The 15410-nt window shown below is 35.1% G+C and overlaps 1 protein-coding gene across 1 annotated transcript in view; it reads left to right on the top strand.

Moving 5' to 3' along the window:
• Window positions 1-15410, top strand: part of C10H12orf40 (chromosome 10 C12orf40 homolog) — a 73303-nt gene that overhangs the window by 54191 nt on the left and 3702 nt on the right. Inside the window, 1 exon segment of the mRNA XM_036866019.1 lies at window positions 9871-9934. Coding sequence (XP_036721914.1) covers window positions 9871-9934 — 64 coding nt within the window.

The raw sequence follows: 15410 nt of genomic DNA on the forward strand, positions 1-15410 counted from the left end.
TTTAAAGCCAGTCTAGTGGTGAAAAACTCCTTTAGTTTTTGCCTTTCTGGAAAACTCTTTATCTCTTCTTCTAATCTGAAGAACAAATTTGCCAGGTAGAGTATTGTTGGTTGGTAGTTTTTTTTTTTCTTCCTGCAATTTGAATATATTTTGCCACTCCTTTCTGGACTGCAAAGTTTATGCTGAAAAACCTGCTGAGAGTCTTATGAGGGTTCCCTTATACTTAACAAGTTGTTTTTCTCTTGCTGCTTTTAAGACTGTCTCCTTGTTTTTAACTTTTGGTAAGTTAATTATAATGTGTCCTGGTGAGAGTCTCTTTGGATTCATCTTTTTTGGAACTTTATTGTCTTCTTGGATCTGGAGGTATGTTTCCTTCCCCACGTTAGGGAATTTATTGGCCATAATTTTTTCAAACCAATTTTCTGCCCTTTTTTCTTCTTCTTTTCATTTTTGGACCCCTATAATGTAAATAATGGTCCACTTGATATTGTCCCATAAGTCCCTTATGCTATTTTCACTCTTTTTCATTCCTTTATCTTTTTTGCTACTCTCATTTGATGAATTCCTTTGCCTTATTTTGAGTCTTCTGATCACTTATTCAGCTTAATCTGGTCTCTGTTGAACCTTTCTATTGTATTTTTCGGTTCAGTTATTGTATTATTCAGCTCTGATTTCTGTTTGGTATTTTCTTATATTTTCTGTTTCTTTGTTGAAATTCTCACTTAGCTCATATGCTGATCTCCTGACCTCAGCGAGCAGTTTTATGACTGTTATTTTGTAAGGTATACGCTAAATTGCTAATCTGCATTTCATTAAGGTCTTCTTCTGAGGCTTTATCTTTTTCTTTCGTCTGGAAAATATTCTTCCATTTCTTCATTTTCCTTGACACTCTTTGTTGGTTTTTATGCATTAGAGAAAACAGCTACCTCTCCTAGTCTTGAAGGAGTGGCCACATGCAGGGGATGATCACTATGTTTCGACCTCACCCTAGGTCTTTGTTGTCTCTCAAACCTTTGTGATTGTCCAAGCAACCTAGTTCATTTTTAGTGGCTCCCAGTTGAGGGTGTGCCAAAACCACCAGGTTCCTAAAGGGGAAGATCTCAGTCAAAACATAGATTTAGTCTGATTGGAAGCTGGACCCTCAGCAAACAGCTTTTAAAGTACACAAATATACCTCTTCCATGAGAAAACTTTCAGATGGGAATTTCTTTCTGCTCCCTCTGCTCTGAGACCTGATGTGATAGCCAGTTGAGAACTGTTTCTTTGTTTGCTACCATCCCATTGAACCTGTGAAAATAAGCGCTGCTGACCACCAGAGCCAGGCTGTCAAGGGATGTGTCCTTTGGGCAGCAGCCTCAAAAGTCAGGGTGCCAGATGTCTGCACAAACTCTTTTCTGGGAGATACCAATGTCAACTGAAAAGAATGCACAACCTAAAAATTGAGAATTATGTTTTATTCAGCAGGCATACTGAGGACTTAAGCCCAGGGGACAGCCTCTCAGATAGCTCTGAGGAACTGTTCCTTAGAGGTAAAGGAAGAGCCAGGATATATAGGAGTTTTTGCAAAAACAAACAACAAACAAACAGATTGTCAGAACATCAAAGGATTACTGTTAACTAAAGAAAAACCAGACATCTCAAGTTAATAATATAGCACTTTTCTATGTGTGGGAAGATGCAAGTATCTGGGCTCATTGAAATCATTCCTTTGATATGCACCTTAACTGTCTAGGTCCAGTATCCTGTTTTCTCCATCCTGAATCCCTCAGGGTGCACCTGTGGGTGCAGGGGGTTGGGGAGGCTGCAGTAGCTGATGGCTTGATGGCTGTAACATCCTTTGTTTACTGATTTAACAAGTGACATTCTTTGTGACAACCTAGAATAAGACAGAGGGAAAGGGCAAAGATGGCACCTGCTGGTCTCTGTGGTCTTTGAAAATTATTTCAGTCTGTCTCTAAATGTGTGTCAAATAAGAAGCCTGTTCCTGAGGCTGAAGATTTAAGATAAGCAAATAAGCCTCTCTCACGGAAACATTCGGGGTATGTTTCAGTCTGCTACCTCTGTGCTGTGCCCTGGGGGAATAACTGGTTAAGAATTCTTTCTCCATTTGTTATAGTGCTATAGAACCTACAGATGTAAGACCCATTGGCTACCAGAGCAAGGCAAACAAGGGGTGGAGACCACAAAAACTGGGGCACAGATGTGTGTACAGGCTCATCTCTGGGAACAAGGCAGAGAGAGAGCATGAAGATAGTGCCTAGACTCTGAGGTCTCTGGAGAGGATTACAGTCTGCTCTTAGATATGAGTTTAATTAGAAGCCTTCTGTTCAGGCCACATCTATGAAGTTAAACTAATAGGCTTCTTTCACAGAAAGATTGGGTATGTCAGTGGGCTACTTCTGCTCTAGGCCCTGGGGAGTAGTCTTGTGGAGCTTGTGCAAACACTTTGAGAACTGTTTCTCAGTTTCCTATAGTCTTGTGGATCTCATGGACAAAGGCTTCACTGGCTTTCAAATCTTGATGTTTGGGAGGCTCATCTCTCAGTTGCAGGTCTTAGAAGTTCAGGAACCAAATATAAGGTTCGAACCATTAGTTCTTCATGGAGAAACTTGTAGTAAGTTCCTTCCTGATTGTGGGTTGCTGCACCTGGAGTGGGGATTATGATGTTTTAGCATAATCTGAGATTGAGTCTGTCCTACCTGTCCTACCTACTTCAATGTGGGTTTTTTCTAATTTGGCCAATGTATGGGAGGCTCTTGGCTAGTTGAGGTTTTTTTTTGGGGGGGGGGTTCTTTTAGAAGAAATTGTCCTGTGTGTAGCTGTAGATTAAGTGTGTCCATGGGAGAAGGTGAGTTCAGGATCCCTCTACATTGCCATCTTTAACTGCAACTTATTTAATTTTAAAATAGTAGAGGAATACAGTTTAAATATGATAGTTTAAAATGGGAGGATAATCACTAGAGAAATGCAGACACATGGAAGAACTTCAGAATGCAAAAGGGTGGGGATGTCACACTAGGAAACCTGATCAAGGTGGGAAAAAATGAGAACACTTCTACATAAACAATAAATGTAAAATGTAAGGAATGAATGAATCCTGCTTAGCAATATATTAAATTTTATTAGAGGGCTGGTGTTTCTTATCAAGATTAGAGGAATATCAAATTGAGGAGACGAATATCTCTACATATTTTTCAAGAAACATGTAGAACATAATAATAAAGGTTGAAAATAAAAAGATAGCAAAAGATATATATATATAAAGAAAATATATAGTATTAGGGACAGTATAAATGCAATAAATGCCCATTTAGAGAAGAGAAGAAGAGAATATAGAAAGTTATTGATCCATACCAATAATGAAATCCTGCTGAGCAGGCATTGTGAAGGCTTGCTGAACCTACAGAATGGGGGAAATTCCTTGAATAATTCAGTTTTTTTTTCTATTTGGACTGCTCTTTTTCTGTTTTTCTCTCTCAAAAGATCTGAAGTTGGCATTGTAGTATATGTCTACCTTGGGGTCTATGTAGCTTTCTCAGCTTGTGGGTTCCTGGTACAAGTTTGAGACTTGAATGTTTTAAGGATTGAGCATACAATACTTTTTTTTTATATATACAGCAGGTTCTTATTAGTCATCCATTTTATACACATCAGTGTATACATGTCAATCCCAATCTCCTAATTCATCACACCACCACCCCCACCCCCTGCTGCTTTCCCCTTTTGGTGACCATACGTTTGTTCTCTACATCTGTGTCTAAATTTCTGCCCTGCAAACCGGTTCACCTGTACCATTTTTCTAGGATCCACATATATGCGTTAATATACAATATTTGTTTTTCTCTTTCTGACTTACTTCACTCTATATGACAGTCTCTAGATGCATCCACATCCCTACAAATGACCCAATTTCGTTACTTTTTATGGCTGACTAATATTCCATTGTATATATGTACCACATCTTCTTTATCCATTCGTCTGTTGATGGGCATTTAGGTTGCTTCCATGACCTGGCTATTGTAAATAGTGCTGCAATGAACACTGGGATGCATGTGTCTTTTTGAGTGATGGTTTTCTCAGGGTATATGCCTAGTAGTAAGATTGCTGGGTCATATGGTAGTTCTCTTTTTAGTTTCGTAAGGAACCTCCATACTGTTCTCCATAGTGGCTATATCAATTTACATTCCCCAACAACAGTGCAAGAGAGTTCCCCTTTTCTCCACCACCCTCTCCAGCATTTGTTGTTTGTAGATTTTCTGCTGATGCCCATTCTAACTGGTGTGAGGTGATACCTCATTGTAGCTTTGATTTGCATTTCTCTAATAATCAGTGATGTGAACAGCTTTTATGTGCTTCTTGGCCAATCTGTATGTCTTCTTTGGAGAAATGTCTATTTAGGTCTTCTGCCCATTTTTTGATTGGGTTGTTTGTTTTTTTTAATATTGAGTTGCATGAGCTGTTTGTATATTTTGGAGATAATCCTTTGTCCGTTGATCGTTGCAAATATTTTCTTCCCATTCTGATGGTTGTCTTTTCGTCTTGTTTGTAGTTTTCCTTTGCTTTGCAAAAGCTTTGAGGTTTCATTAGGTCCCATTTGTTTATTTTTGTTTTATTTCCATTACTCTAGGAGGTGGATCAAGATCTTGCTGTGATTATGTCAAAGTGTGTTCTTCCTATGTTTCCTCTAAGAGTTTTATAGTGCTCCAGTCTTACATTAGTCTCAAATCCATTTTGAGTTTATTTTTGTGTATGGTGTTAGGGAGTGTTCTAATTTCATTCTTTTACATGTAGCTGTCCAGTTTTCCCAGCACCACTTATTGAAGAGACTGTCTTTTCTTCATTGTATATCCTTGCCTCCTTTGTCATAGATTAATTGACCATAGGTGGGTGGGTTTATCTCTGGGCTTTCTATCCGTTCCTTGATCTATATTTCTGTTTTTGTGTCAGTACCATGTTGTCTTGATTACTGTAGCTTTATAGTATAGTCTGAAGTCAGGGAGTCTGATTCTCCAGCTCCATTTTTTTTCCCTCAAGACCTCTTTGGCTATTCGGGGTCTTTTGTGTCTCCATACAAATTTTAAGATTTTTTGTTCTAGTTCTTTAAAAAATGCATATTGGTAATTTGATAAGGATTGCATTGATCTGTAGATTGCTTTGGGGTAGTATAGTCATTTTCCACAATATTGATTCTTCCAATCCAAGAACATGGTATATCTCTCCATCTGTTGGTATCATCTTTAATTTAATTTCAACAATGTTTATAGTTTCTGCATACAGGTCTTTTGTCTCCCTAGGTAGGTTTATTCCTAGGTATTTTATTCCTTTTGTGCAATGGTAAATGGGAGGTTTCCTTAATTTCCCTTTCAGATTTTTCATCATTAGTGTATAGGAATGCAAGAGATTTCTGTGCATTAATTTGTATCCTGCAACTTTACCTAATTCATTGATTAGCTCTCTAGTAGTTTTCTGGTGGCATCTTTAGGATTCTCTATGTATAGTATCATGTCATCTGCAAAACAGTGACAGTTTTACTTCCTCTTTCCAATTGTACTCCTTTTTATTTCTTTTTCTTCTCTGATTGCCGTGGCTAGGACTTCCAAAACTATATTGAATAGTGGTGAGAGTGGACATCCTTGTCTTGTTCCTGATCTTAGAGGAAATGCTTTCAGTTTTTCACAGTTGAGAATGATGTTTGCTGTGGGTTTGTTTTCTGATTTGGATTCCTTTTCTTTCTTTTTCCTCTCTGATTGCTGTGGCTGAAACTTCCAAAACTATGTTGAATAATAGTGGTGAGTGTGGGCAACCTTGTCTTGTTCCTGATCTTAGAAGAAATGGTTTCAGTTTTTCACCATTGAGAACAATGTTGGCTGTGAGTTTGTCATATATGGCCTTTATTATGTTGAGGTAGGTTCCCTCTAGGCCCACTTTCTGGAGAGTTTTTATCATAAATGGGTATTGAATTTTGTCAAAAGCTTTTTCTGCATCTATTGAGATGATCATATGGTTTTTATTCTTCCATTTGTTAATATGGTGTATCACATTGATTCATTTGCATATATTAAAGAATTCTTGCATCCCTGGGATAAATCCCACTTGATCATGGTGCATGATACTTTTAATGTGTTGTTGGATTCTGTTTGCTAGTATTTTTTGAGGATTTTTGCGTCTATATTCATCAGTGATACTGGTCTGTAATTTTGGTTTTTTTTTGTAGTATCTTTGTCTGGTTTTGGTATCAGGGTGATGGTGGCCTCATAGAGTGAGTTTGGGAGTGTTCCTTCCTCTGCAGTTTTTTGGAAGAGTTTGAGACGGATGTGTATTAGCTCTTCTCTAAATGTTTGATAGAATTCACCTGTGAAGCCATCTGGTCCTGGGCTTTTGTTTGTTGTAAGATTTTTAATCACCGTTTCAATTTCATTACTTGTGATTGGTCAGTTCATATTTTCTGTTTCTTCCTGGTTCAGTCGTGGAAGGTTATACCTTTCTAAGAATTTGTCCATTTCTTCCAGGTTGTCCACTTTATTGGCATAGAGTTGCTTGTAGTAGTCTCTTAGGATGCTTTGTATTTTTGTGGTGTCTCTTGTAACTTCTCCTTTTTCATTTCTAATTTTATTGATTTGAGTCCTCTCCCTCTATTTCTTGATGAATCTGGCTAATGGTTTGTCAAATTTATCTTCTCAAAGAACCACATTTTAGTTTTATTGATCTTTGCTATTGTTTTCTTTGTTTCTATTTCATTTATTTCTCCTCTGATCTTTATGATTTCTTTCCTTCTGCTAACTTTGGGTTTTGTTTGTTCTTTTTTCTCTAGTTCCTTTAGGTGTAAGGTTAGATTGTTTATTTGAGATCTTTCTTGTTTCTTGAGGTAGGCTTGTATAGCTATAAGCTTCCCCCTTAGAACTGCTTTTTCTTCATCCCATGGGTTTTTGGGTCGTCGTGTTTTCATTGTCATTTGTCTCTAGGTATTTTTTGATTTCCTCTTTGAGTTCTTCAGTGATCTCTTGGTTATTTAGTAGTGTATTGTTTAGCCTCCATGTGTTTGTGTTTTTTACGGTTTTTCCCCTGTAATTCATTTCTAATCTCGTAGCGTTTTGGTCAGAAAAGATGCTTGATATGATTTCAATTTTCTTAAGTTTACTGAGCCTTGATTTGTGACTCAAGATGTGATCTATCCTGGAGAATGCTCTGTGCACACTTGAGAAGAAAGTGTAATCTGCTGTTTTGGGATAGAATGTCCTATAAATATCAGTTAAATCCATCTGTTCTATTGTGTCATGTAAAGCTTGTGTTTCCTTATTAATTTTCTCTTTGGATTATGTGTCCATTGGTGTAAGTGAGGTGTTAAAGTCCCCCACTATTATTCTGTTACTGTCGATTTCATCTTTCATAGCTGTTAGCAGTTGCCTTATCTTCTTCTTGGATGGATCCCTTGATCTTTATGTAGTGTCCTTCCTTGTCTCTTGTAACATTATTTATTTTAAAGTCTATTTTGTCTGATATGAGTATTGCTACTCCCGCTTTCTTTTGATTTCCATTTGCAGGGAATATCTTTTTCCATCCTCTCAGTTTCAGTCTGAATGTGTCCCTAGGTCTGAAGTGGGTCTCTTGTAGACAGCATAAATATGGTTGTTGTTTTTGTATCCATTCAGCGAGCCTGTGTCTTTTGGTTGAAACATTTAATCCATTCCCGTTTAAGGTAATTATCAATATGTAAGTTCCTATTACCATTTTCTTAATTGTTTTGGGTTTGTTTTTGTAGGTCCTTTTCTTCTCTTGTGTTTTCCACTTAGAGAAGTTCCTTTAGCATTTGTTGTAGAGCTGATTTGGTGTTGCTGAATTCTGTTAGCTTTTGCTTGTCTGTAAAGCTTTTGATTTCCCCATCAAATCTGAATGAGGTCCTTGCCGGGTAGAGTAATCTTGGTTGTAGGTTCTTCCCTTTCATCACTTTAAATATATGATGCCACTCCCTTCTGGCTTGTAGAGTTTCTGCTGAGAAATCAGCTGTTAACCTTATGGGAGCTCCCTTGTATGTTATTTGTCCTTTTTCCCTTGCTGCTTTCAATACCTTGTCTTTAATTTTTGCCACTTTGATTACTATGTGTCTCCGTGTGTTTCTCCTTGGGTTTTTCCTGTATGGGACTCTCTACACTTCCTGGACCTGGGTGGCTATTTCCTTTCCCATGTTAGGGAAGTTTTCAACTATAATCTCTTCAAATATTTTCTCTGGTCCTTTCTCTCTCTCTTCTCCTTCTGGGACCCCTATAATGCGAATGCTTTTGAGTTTATTGTTGTCTCAGAGGTCCCTTAGGCTGTCCTCATTTCTTTTCATTCTTTTTTCTTTATTCTGTTCCTCAGCAGTGAATTCCACCATTCTGTCTTCCAGGTCACTTATCCCTTCTTCTGCCTCAGTTATTCTGCTTTTGATTCCTTCTAGCGTATTTTCCATTTCAGTTATTGTATTGTTCATTTCTGTTTGTTTGTTCTTTAATTCTTCTAGATCTTTGTTAAGCATTTCTTGCATCTTCTTGATCTTTGCCTCCATTCTTTTTCTGAACTCATGGATCATCTTCACTATCATTATTCTGAATTATTTTCCTGGAAGGTTGCCTATCTCCACTTCATTTTGTTGTTTTTCTGGGGTTTTATCTTGTTCCTTCATCCGGTACATAGCCCTCTGCCTTTTCATCTTGTCTATCTTTCTGTGAATGTGGTTTTTGTTCCCCAGGCTGCAGGATTGTAGTTCTTCTTGCTTCTGCTGTCTGCCCTCTGAACATACAATACTTTTTAAATGGTTGAATAATGGGGTTGGAGAAGAGGCTCTGCTCTATAAAGTTATTCAGGACCCCTAGCTGGTAGGGACTCTGCTGTCTTTTAACTGGTAGCTTTCCATGTTTGCACTGTATGTTGATATCAGAGGGAAAAGGAAGTGGAGGATTATGCAGAAAATTTTTATAGACCAAGACTGGTAGTGATCTGCACCGTATTTGCCAATGACCAGAACTTAAACCACTTGTTCAAACCAGCTGCAAGGGAGGCTAGGAAATGTAGTTTAGCTGTATGCCTAAGAGGAAGGGGAAACAGGTTTGATTGAGCAGCCAGACAGTTTCTCTTTTATACTACCTATCTATCTAAAAAACTATATCCCACCAACAGAGAATATTTATTTTCTATGAATCCGTGGTACATTTATAAACATAATTCATATATAATAATAAGCCATAAAGAAACTCTAAGATATTTATCTATGGAGAGATTCATAGCCACATTCTCTAGTAAAAAATCATTAAAGTTGTAATCAACAGCAACAACGAAAGTGTTTAACCTCCCTTACCTTCTTGGAAATTAAGAAACGCTGTGGGTTTAACAAAGAAAAAGAAAAAAAAGAAAAAAATCGAAAGAAAATGCAAATTACATAGAAATTGATGAAAATCAAAGCCAGTGGTGTGTTATACAGAAAATGTATACCTCTAAGAGCTTTTATTATTTAGAAAACCTGAAAGTAAATGAACTGATCTCCAACTTAAGAAATTAGAAAGAGAATAGCAGAATAGATTTTCAGATTGCTTTAATATCTTTGTCTTTTTTCAACTACATTTGCTAAGGTTACCTGAAGCCTTTCCTTTTTTCAATAATTTATTTCTTGGTAAATGTCTATTCTGTTGCTTGCTGTTTCTAAACCAATTTAAATTTTATTTCATTTTATTGTTCATCACAGGCAAATTTTTCTTTGTGATTTTAAAATCAACTTAGTGGAATTAAAGTAATATGAAAGAAGAATGCTATAAGATGAATTGGTGTGGTTAAAAAGGAACTATAAGTAGGTATTATTTTATATACTTTGGAGTTGTTAAAATTTTGTTTTTCTTCTAGATTCTGATGGAAGAAGGAGGAATGTGTTCTTTAAAAGGCAGGATAACATCTACTAAGAAAACCGGTCAGTATAACTATAAGTGAATTTTATTCTTTTAAAAAACAACATTTTAACAGAAATTAGTTAAATTTTAAGGTTTTTTTAGAGTTTTACAAGCAAATATATTTTATAAGTATCTTAGAATATATTAATAATGCAATTGGCTCTTTAAAATTAATTTTATCTTCTATAAAATGTTATACATGATGAATATATATAATATATATGTACAACTTACTGAATAATAAACAGATACCTTTGTACTTAGTTTGTATAGTAGTTTAAGAAATAATACATAATTAGTACTTTTGAATATCTTCCCAATTCCATTGCCTATCCTGCCCCCTAGTGGTAACTCTTTTCCTGAATTTGTTTTTTGTGATAACACATATAGACTTTTCCAATTGCTTGATTTTGAGCTTTCTGCCACAAATTGAGTCAAACTCTATACATTTTTCTGCAACTTACTTTTTGTTCACCCAGTAATATGTTTTGAGGTTCAATCACCCTGACACTTGTGACTCTAATACAGTTCATCATTTGTTTTCTCCTATATAGCCTTCTATTGTGTGAATGTAGCACAATCTATGTATGCATCTTCTGACAAAGATTATTTGAGTTGTTTGTAATATTTTGCTATGATAAACAATGCTACTTTGACAATTTTTGACATTTCTCCTGGCACACATGTATAAAAGTTTCTTCTAGGATATAATTCTAGAAGTAGAATTGGCTAGTTCATATGATATGCACTCTTCTAACTCTTCTTCTAATGCAAAATTGTTTTCCAAAGTAGATGTGCCAGTTTAAACTCCCACTAGCAATAGGTAAAGAGTCTTAGCTGTTACATATTCTCAGTAACACTGGGTCAGCTTTTTATCATTGTTGGCAATGTGATATCTCATTGTAATTTCAATTTATATTTCCCATTATTGATTAGGCTCATTGGCCACCCATATTTCATCTGTGAAATGTCTTTCATGTCTATTGTCCATGTTTCTTTTAGGAAGTTTGGCTTTCTTTATGGGATGTGTCTTTTGTATATCTATGTCCTTTATACCTTTTATATATCCTAGATTCAAATTGCTTGTAGACTCCTGTGTAGCAGATATTTCATATTTGAGTAGCAGATATTTCATATTTGAGTGGTCTTTTTATTCTATATTTTCTTTTTATTGACAGTACTTTCTGGCACTTTTTAGATATTTTGTGATAGAATGATTCTTCAGCATATCTAGTCTGTTGGGATACCTAGAAATCTTTATGGACTTTTTCCATTTTTACTTAATTTAATTTTTTTAATATGTAAAGCATCAATTTGGTTTCTATCCCTCTCCTGTCTGCCCTATTTCCTTCTGCCTCATATGAGTAGCTATTTTTTGTTGGTTTACTGTTTATCATTCCAGTGGACTTTTTTTCTAAATAAAGCCTGATGTGTATAAATGCACATATATGTGTGTCTTAGTTCCCTGCCCTTTTCACTCTAAATGTAATGTAGGATATTTTATTTAATACAGTATATTTTATAGATTAATTAAATGGATTTATTTAATAAATTTTCTGTAGATTTCCTCATATTAGTAGTGGACATTTATTCATCCTTTATTTATGCCCATTTAGTAGTTCATTATGTGTATGATCTATAGTTTACTCAGTCAGTGCCCTGTTGGTGGACATTTAGGTTGTTTCAAGTATCTCTTTCTTACAAACAATGTGCAGTGAACAACTTTGAGCACATATTTCTTAATTGTGGAGGTACATTTTCAGGGTAATTTCTAGAAGTGGGATTGCTGAATCAAAGAAGAGATACATTGTGGGTTTTTTTTTTTTGATAGTTATTTGCCAAAATTTGATTTTCATAGAAATTGCCAAATTCCCCATTGCATCATTTTGTAATCCTACCAGAAATGTGCTTTTTATTCCACAGCCTCACCAACAGGGATTGTGGTCAAACTTAGGAATTTTTGTGAATCTTATAAAGATATATAGATAGAAGTTTCAGTTTGCACTTCTTTTTCTATGAGTGCAGTTGAGCATCTTTTAAAAATGTGTAATGGCTATTTGTGATTTTTTTTCTGTGAACTCTCCATTCATGTCCTTAGACCCATTGAGTTTTTACATATTTTTCTTGATATTTAAGAGCTCTTTATATATTAATATTAAAGAGATTTAGGTCTTTGTAATGTGTCACAAATATTTTCTCCTAGTTATTAATTTTTGATTTGTTTTGTCTGTTTTTACTATGCTTATGGTGTCTCCTGCTTTGCAAAAGGCTTAACATTTTTTATGTAGCTAATATTATCAATCTTTTCTTTTATACCTTTGGATTTAATTAGAAAGACTCTTTACACTCCCTGGTTACAAATGAATTCACTTATATTTTCTTCTAGTGTTAGTATGATTTTATATTTTTGCACTTAGAGTTTATCCTGATTTAGGAGTTTATCCTGATTCAAGTTTTTAAAAATGCATCTTTTCCCTAGGAATTTGTAATACTACCTTTTTATGTATCAGCTTTCCATATATACTTCAGTCTGTTCTGGGGCTTTCTTTACCATTCCATTGATCTTTCCTAATCTTCATGTGCTAATATCACATTACTTTTATTATGATTACTTTATGCTATGTTTAATTTCTAAGAGTTACACCTCCCTTTACACTTTTTAAAGAATTTTTCTGGCTATTTTTGATTAATTTTACATGTAAACTTTAAAATCAACTTGTGTAACTTCAAGGAAATGGTTATTTTTTTCGGGGGCGCACACTGCTTGGCATGTGGGATCTTAGTTCCCTGACCAGGGATCAAACCTGTGCCCCCTCCAGTGGAAGCACGGAGTCTTAACCACTGGATACCGGGGAAGTCCCGCCAAGGAAATGTTCCAATTTTTATTAGAAAAGTACTAAATGTATACATTAATTAAGTGTGAATTGTCATCCTAATGATGTTGAGTAGCCCTATATAAGAATAAGGATGCCTTTTTATTAATTCAGTCTAATTTTATATCTTTAATAGTTGGTTAAAACGCCTTTATGCACTTTAATGTTTTCCTGAAGCAGATTCTGCATGTCCTTTATTAGATTTAGCTATAGGTACTTTTCGTTGTTTTTGTTGCTACTTTAGTGTGAATGTACACCCCATGTTTCTACATTAGGTAAGAGTCTGGATTTTGGACTTAGGCACCTGTGTGTTGATTGTTTTGTTGAGAGTTTTTTTAGAGGTGATTTTGAGGCAATTAGTAATTTGGGGAAGAGTGATTATTGGCATCTGTGGAAATGATTATTATCTTTCCCTCATATATCTTTTTTTCTACCCCAAAACACATAACATAAAATTCACCCTTCCAACAATTTCAAAGGGTACAGTATACCTCTCCTTCCCCCCAGCCTCTGACAACCACTATTCTGTTTCTATGAGTTTGAATGTAAGTGTAATCATACAATATACAAATATTGTATGTAATCATACAATATTTATCTTTTTGTGACATTTCACTTAACGTAATGTCTTCAAGGTTCATCCATGTTGTAGCATACAACAGGATTTCCTTCTTTTATAATGCTGAATAATACTCCATAATATGTGTAAACCACATTTTCTGTATCCATTCTTTTGTCAATAGACATTTAGGTTGCTTCCACCTCTTGGCTATTATAATTCTGCAATGAACATGGGTGTGCAAATATCTCTTCAAGATTCTGTTTTCAATTCTTTTGGATATATCCCTAGAAATGGGATTGCTGGATCATATGGAAGTTCTGTTTTTAAATTTTTGAAGAACAATTCATACTGTTTTCCGTATCAGCTACACCATTCAACATTCCCACGAATAGTGCACCAGGGTTCCAACTCCTCCAAATCAGTGCCAACACATTATTTTCTGTTTTTTGTTTTCAATAAGTAGCCATCTTAATGGGTGTGAGGTGATATCTCATTGTGGTGTAGATCTTTTAAAATGGTGAATCTTGCTAATGGATTTTGTGATATGGACCATTCTAGCATTCCTAAAATAAATCCAACCAAGTCATGATGAATTATGATTAAGTTTGCTATTCTATTTAATTTTTAATTTTTTTTGTTTTTTAATTTTAAATTTAAAAGTTTTAATGCTTATATACAATTTTTGCATTGATCCTATAAGTGAGATCCGCCTATAATATGTATGTGTGTGTGTATGTGCATGTGTAATCTTTCTCAGATTTGAAATTAGTGTTATGTCAGATTCACAAAAAATTTTTTAAGTTCATACACATAAAAATTAAGGCTATTTGAAAGCTTTCTTGAAATTTGAATCACTTGCCTCTTCAACGCAGTCCCACTGTTTTATTGCAGATCCTCATCACTTCATGACTTGATTATTGAGTTAATCTCCCTAACAATCTGCTTTCATATAGTTTCACCCTTCTTTAATTAATCCCAATAGATGCCTTGGTAGACAGTCTAAAATTAATTTTGTATTAAAGTGCACCTCTACACTGTTCTTTTCCCCCATCCCATATGCTATTTTTCATCTTGTCTTTTGGGAAATTGTTTATTCATCTTCCAAAACCCATTCTTTATCTTGTGCTTTCTCTATTACTCTTCACTAAATCTTTTTTCCCTAGAGCTCATCACACTTAGGTCTGTACCACTTTTGTACCTTCTATGACTTCTATTGTTGGGCCTAATTTTGTGACTATTTTTAAAAAATAAATGTATGTCTTTTTCTCCATCTCAAGAGTCTGAATACTTTGAGCTTTATGGCCACATATTCCTAAAAACTACTAAGTGACTTACATAAGGTAATTACTCAATAAGTGTTGAATTTACATTTTAATCTACATATCCTTTCTTACACTGTTAGAGGTAAGACATTCATTTAACAGACATTTGTCTTCTCTACTAATAACTATGGGTTTACTATACTTATGAACTGAATGAACCTTGTTGTTGGGGAATGCCCTTAGATCATGTTGTTAGTAAAATCCTACTGTTCACTTTTCTTTTCTCTGCTTTCCACTGTTGAGGAGAACCTGCTTTGTGAGGGTATAAATTCCTTCTAGAATGATGAACTAAGGTAACTGAATTTACCTAAGAAGTTCTCTCTACCTCTCAGCTGACTGATGGTTAGATTCTGTTACAGAAGGCATCAGATCTGATCTGAGGTATGAATAGTAGTCATGGTCTGTTATGTATGGGAGGACATGTGATTTAATATGTGTTTGTTGCACCACATTCCATTACCTTTTCTTTTTCTTTTTTTTTTTTTTGGATAGCAAATTCATTTCACAAACAGAGGAATGGTTGAAGCTACTGTTGATCTATAGTATTTATGCATTCTAGGGAGTCATGACCTACTTTTCAGGCCCTTTTTTAAACTTTACTTGTAATCATAAGAGAACACATTAGGCAGATAATGAAAGAATAACATACTGGATGCTTTGAGTTGAGTTTTTTTACATACAGCTTTTTAAAAAATAAATTTAACAGTGTCACAGTCACCATCAAATTTCAATAGATTAT

Source organism: Balaenoptera musculus, chromosome 10 (genome assembly GCF_009873245.2).
Source record: "Balaenoptera musculus isolate JJ_BM4_2016_0621 chromosome 10, mBalMus1.pri.v3, whole genome shotgun sequence".
In the NCBI taxonomy this organism is placed as follows: Eukaryota; Metazoa; Chordata; class Mammalia; order Artiodactyla; family Balaenopteridae; genus Balaenoptera; species Balaenoptera musculus.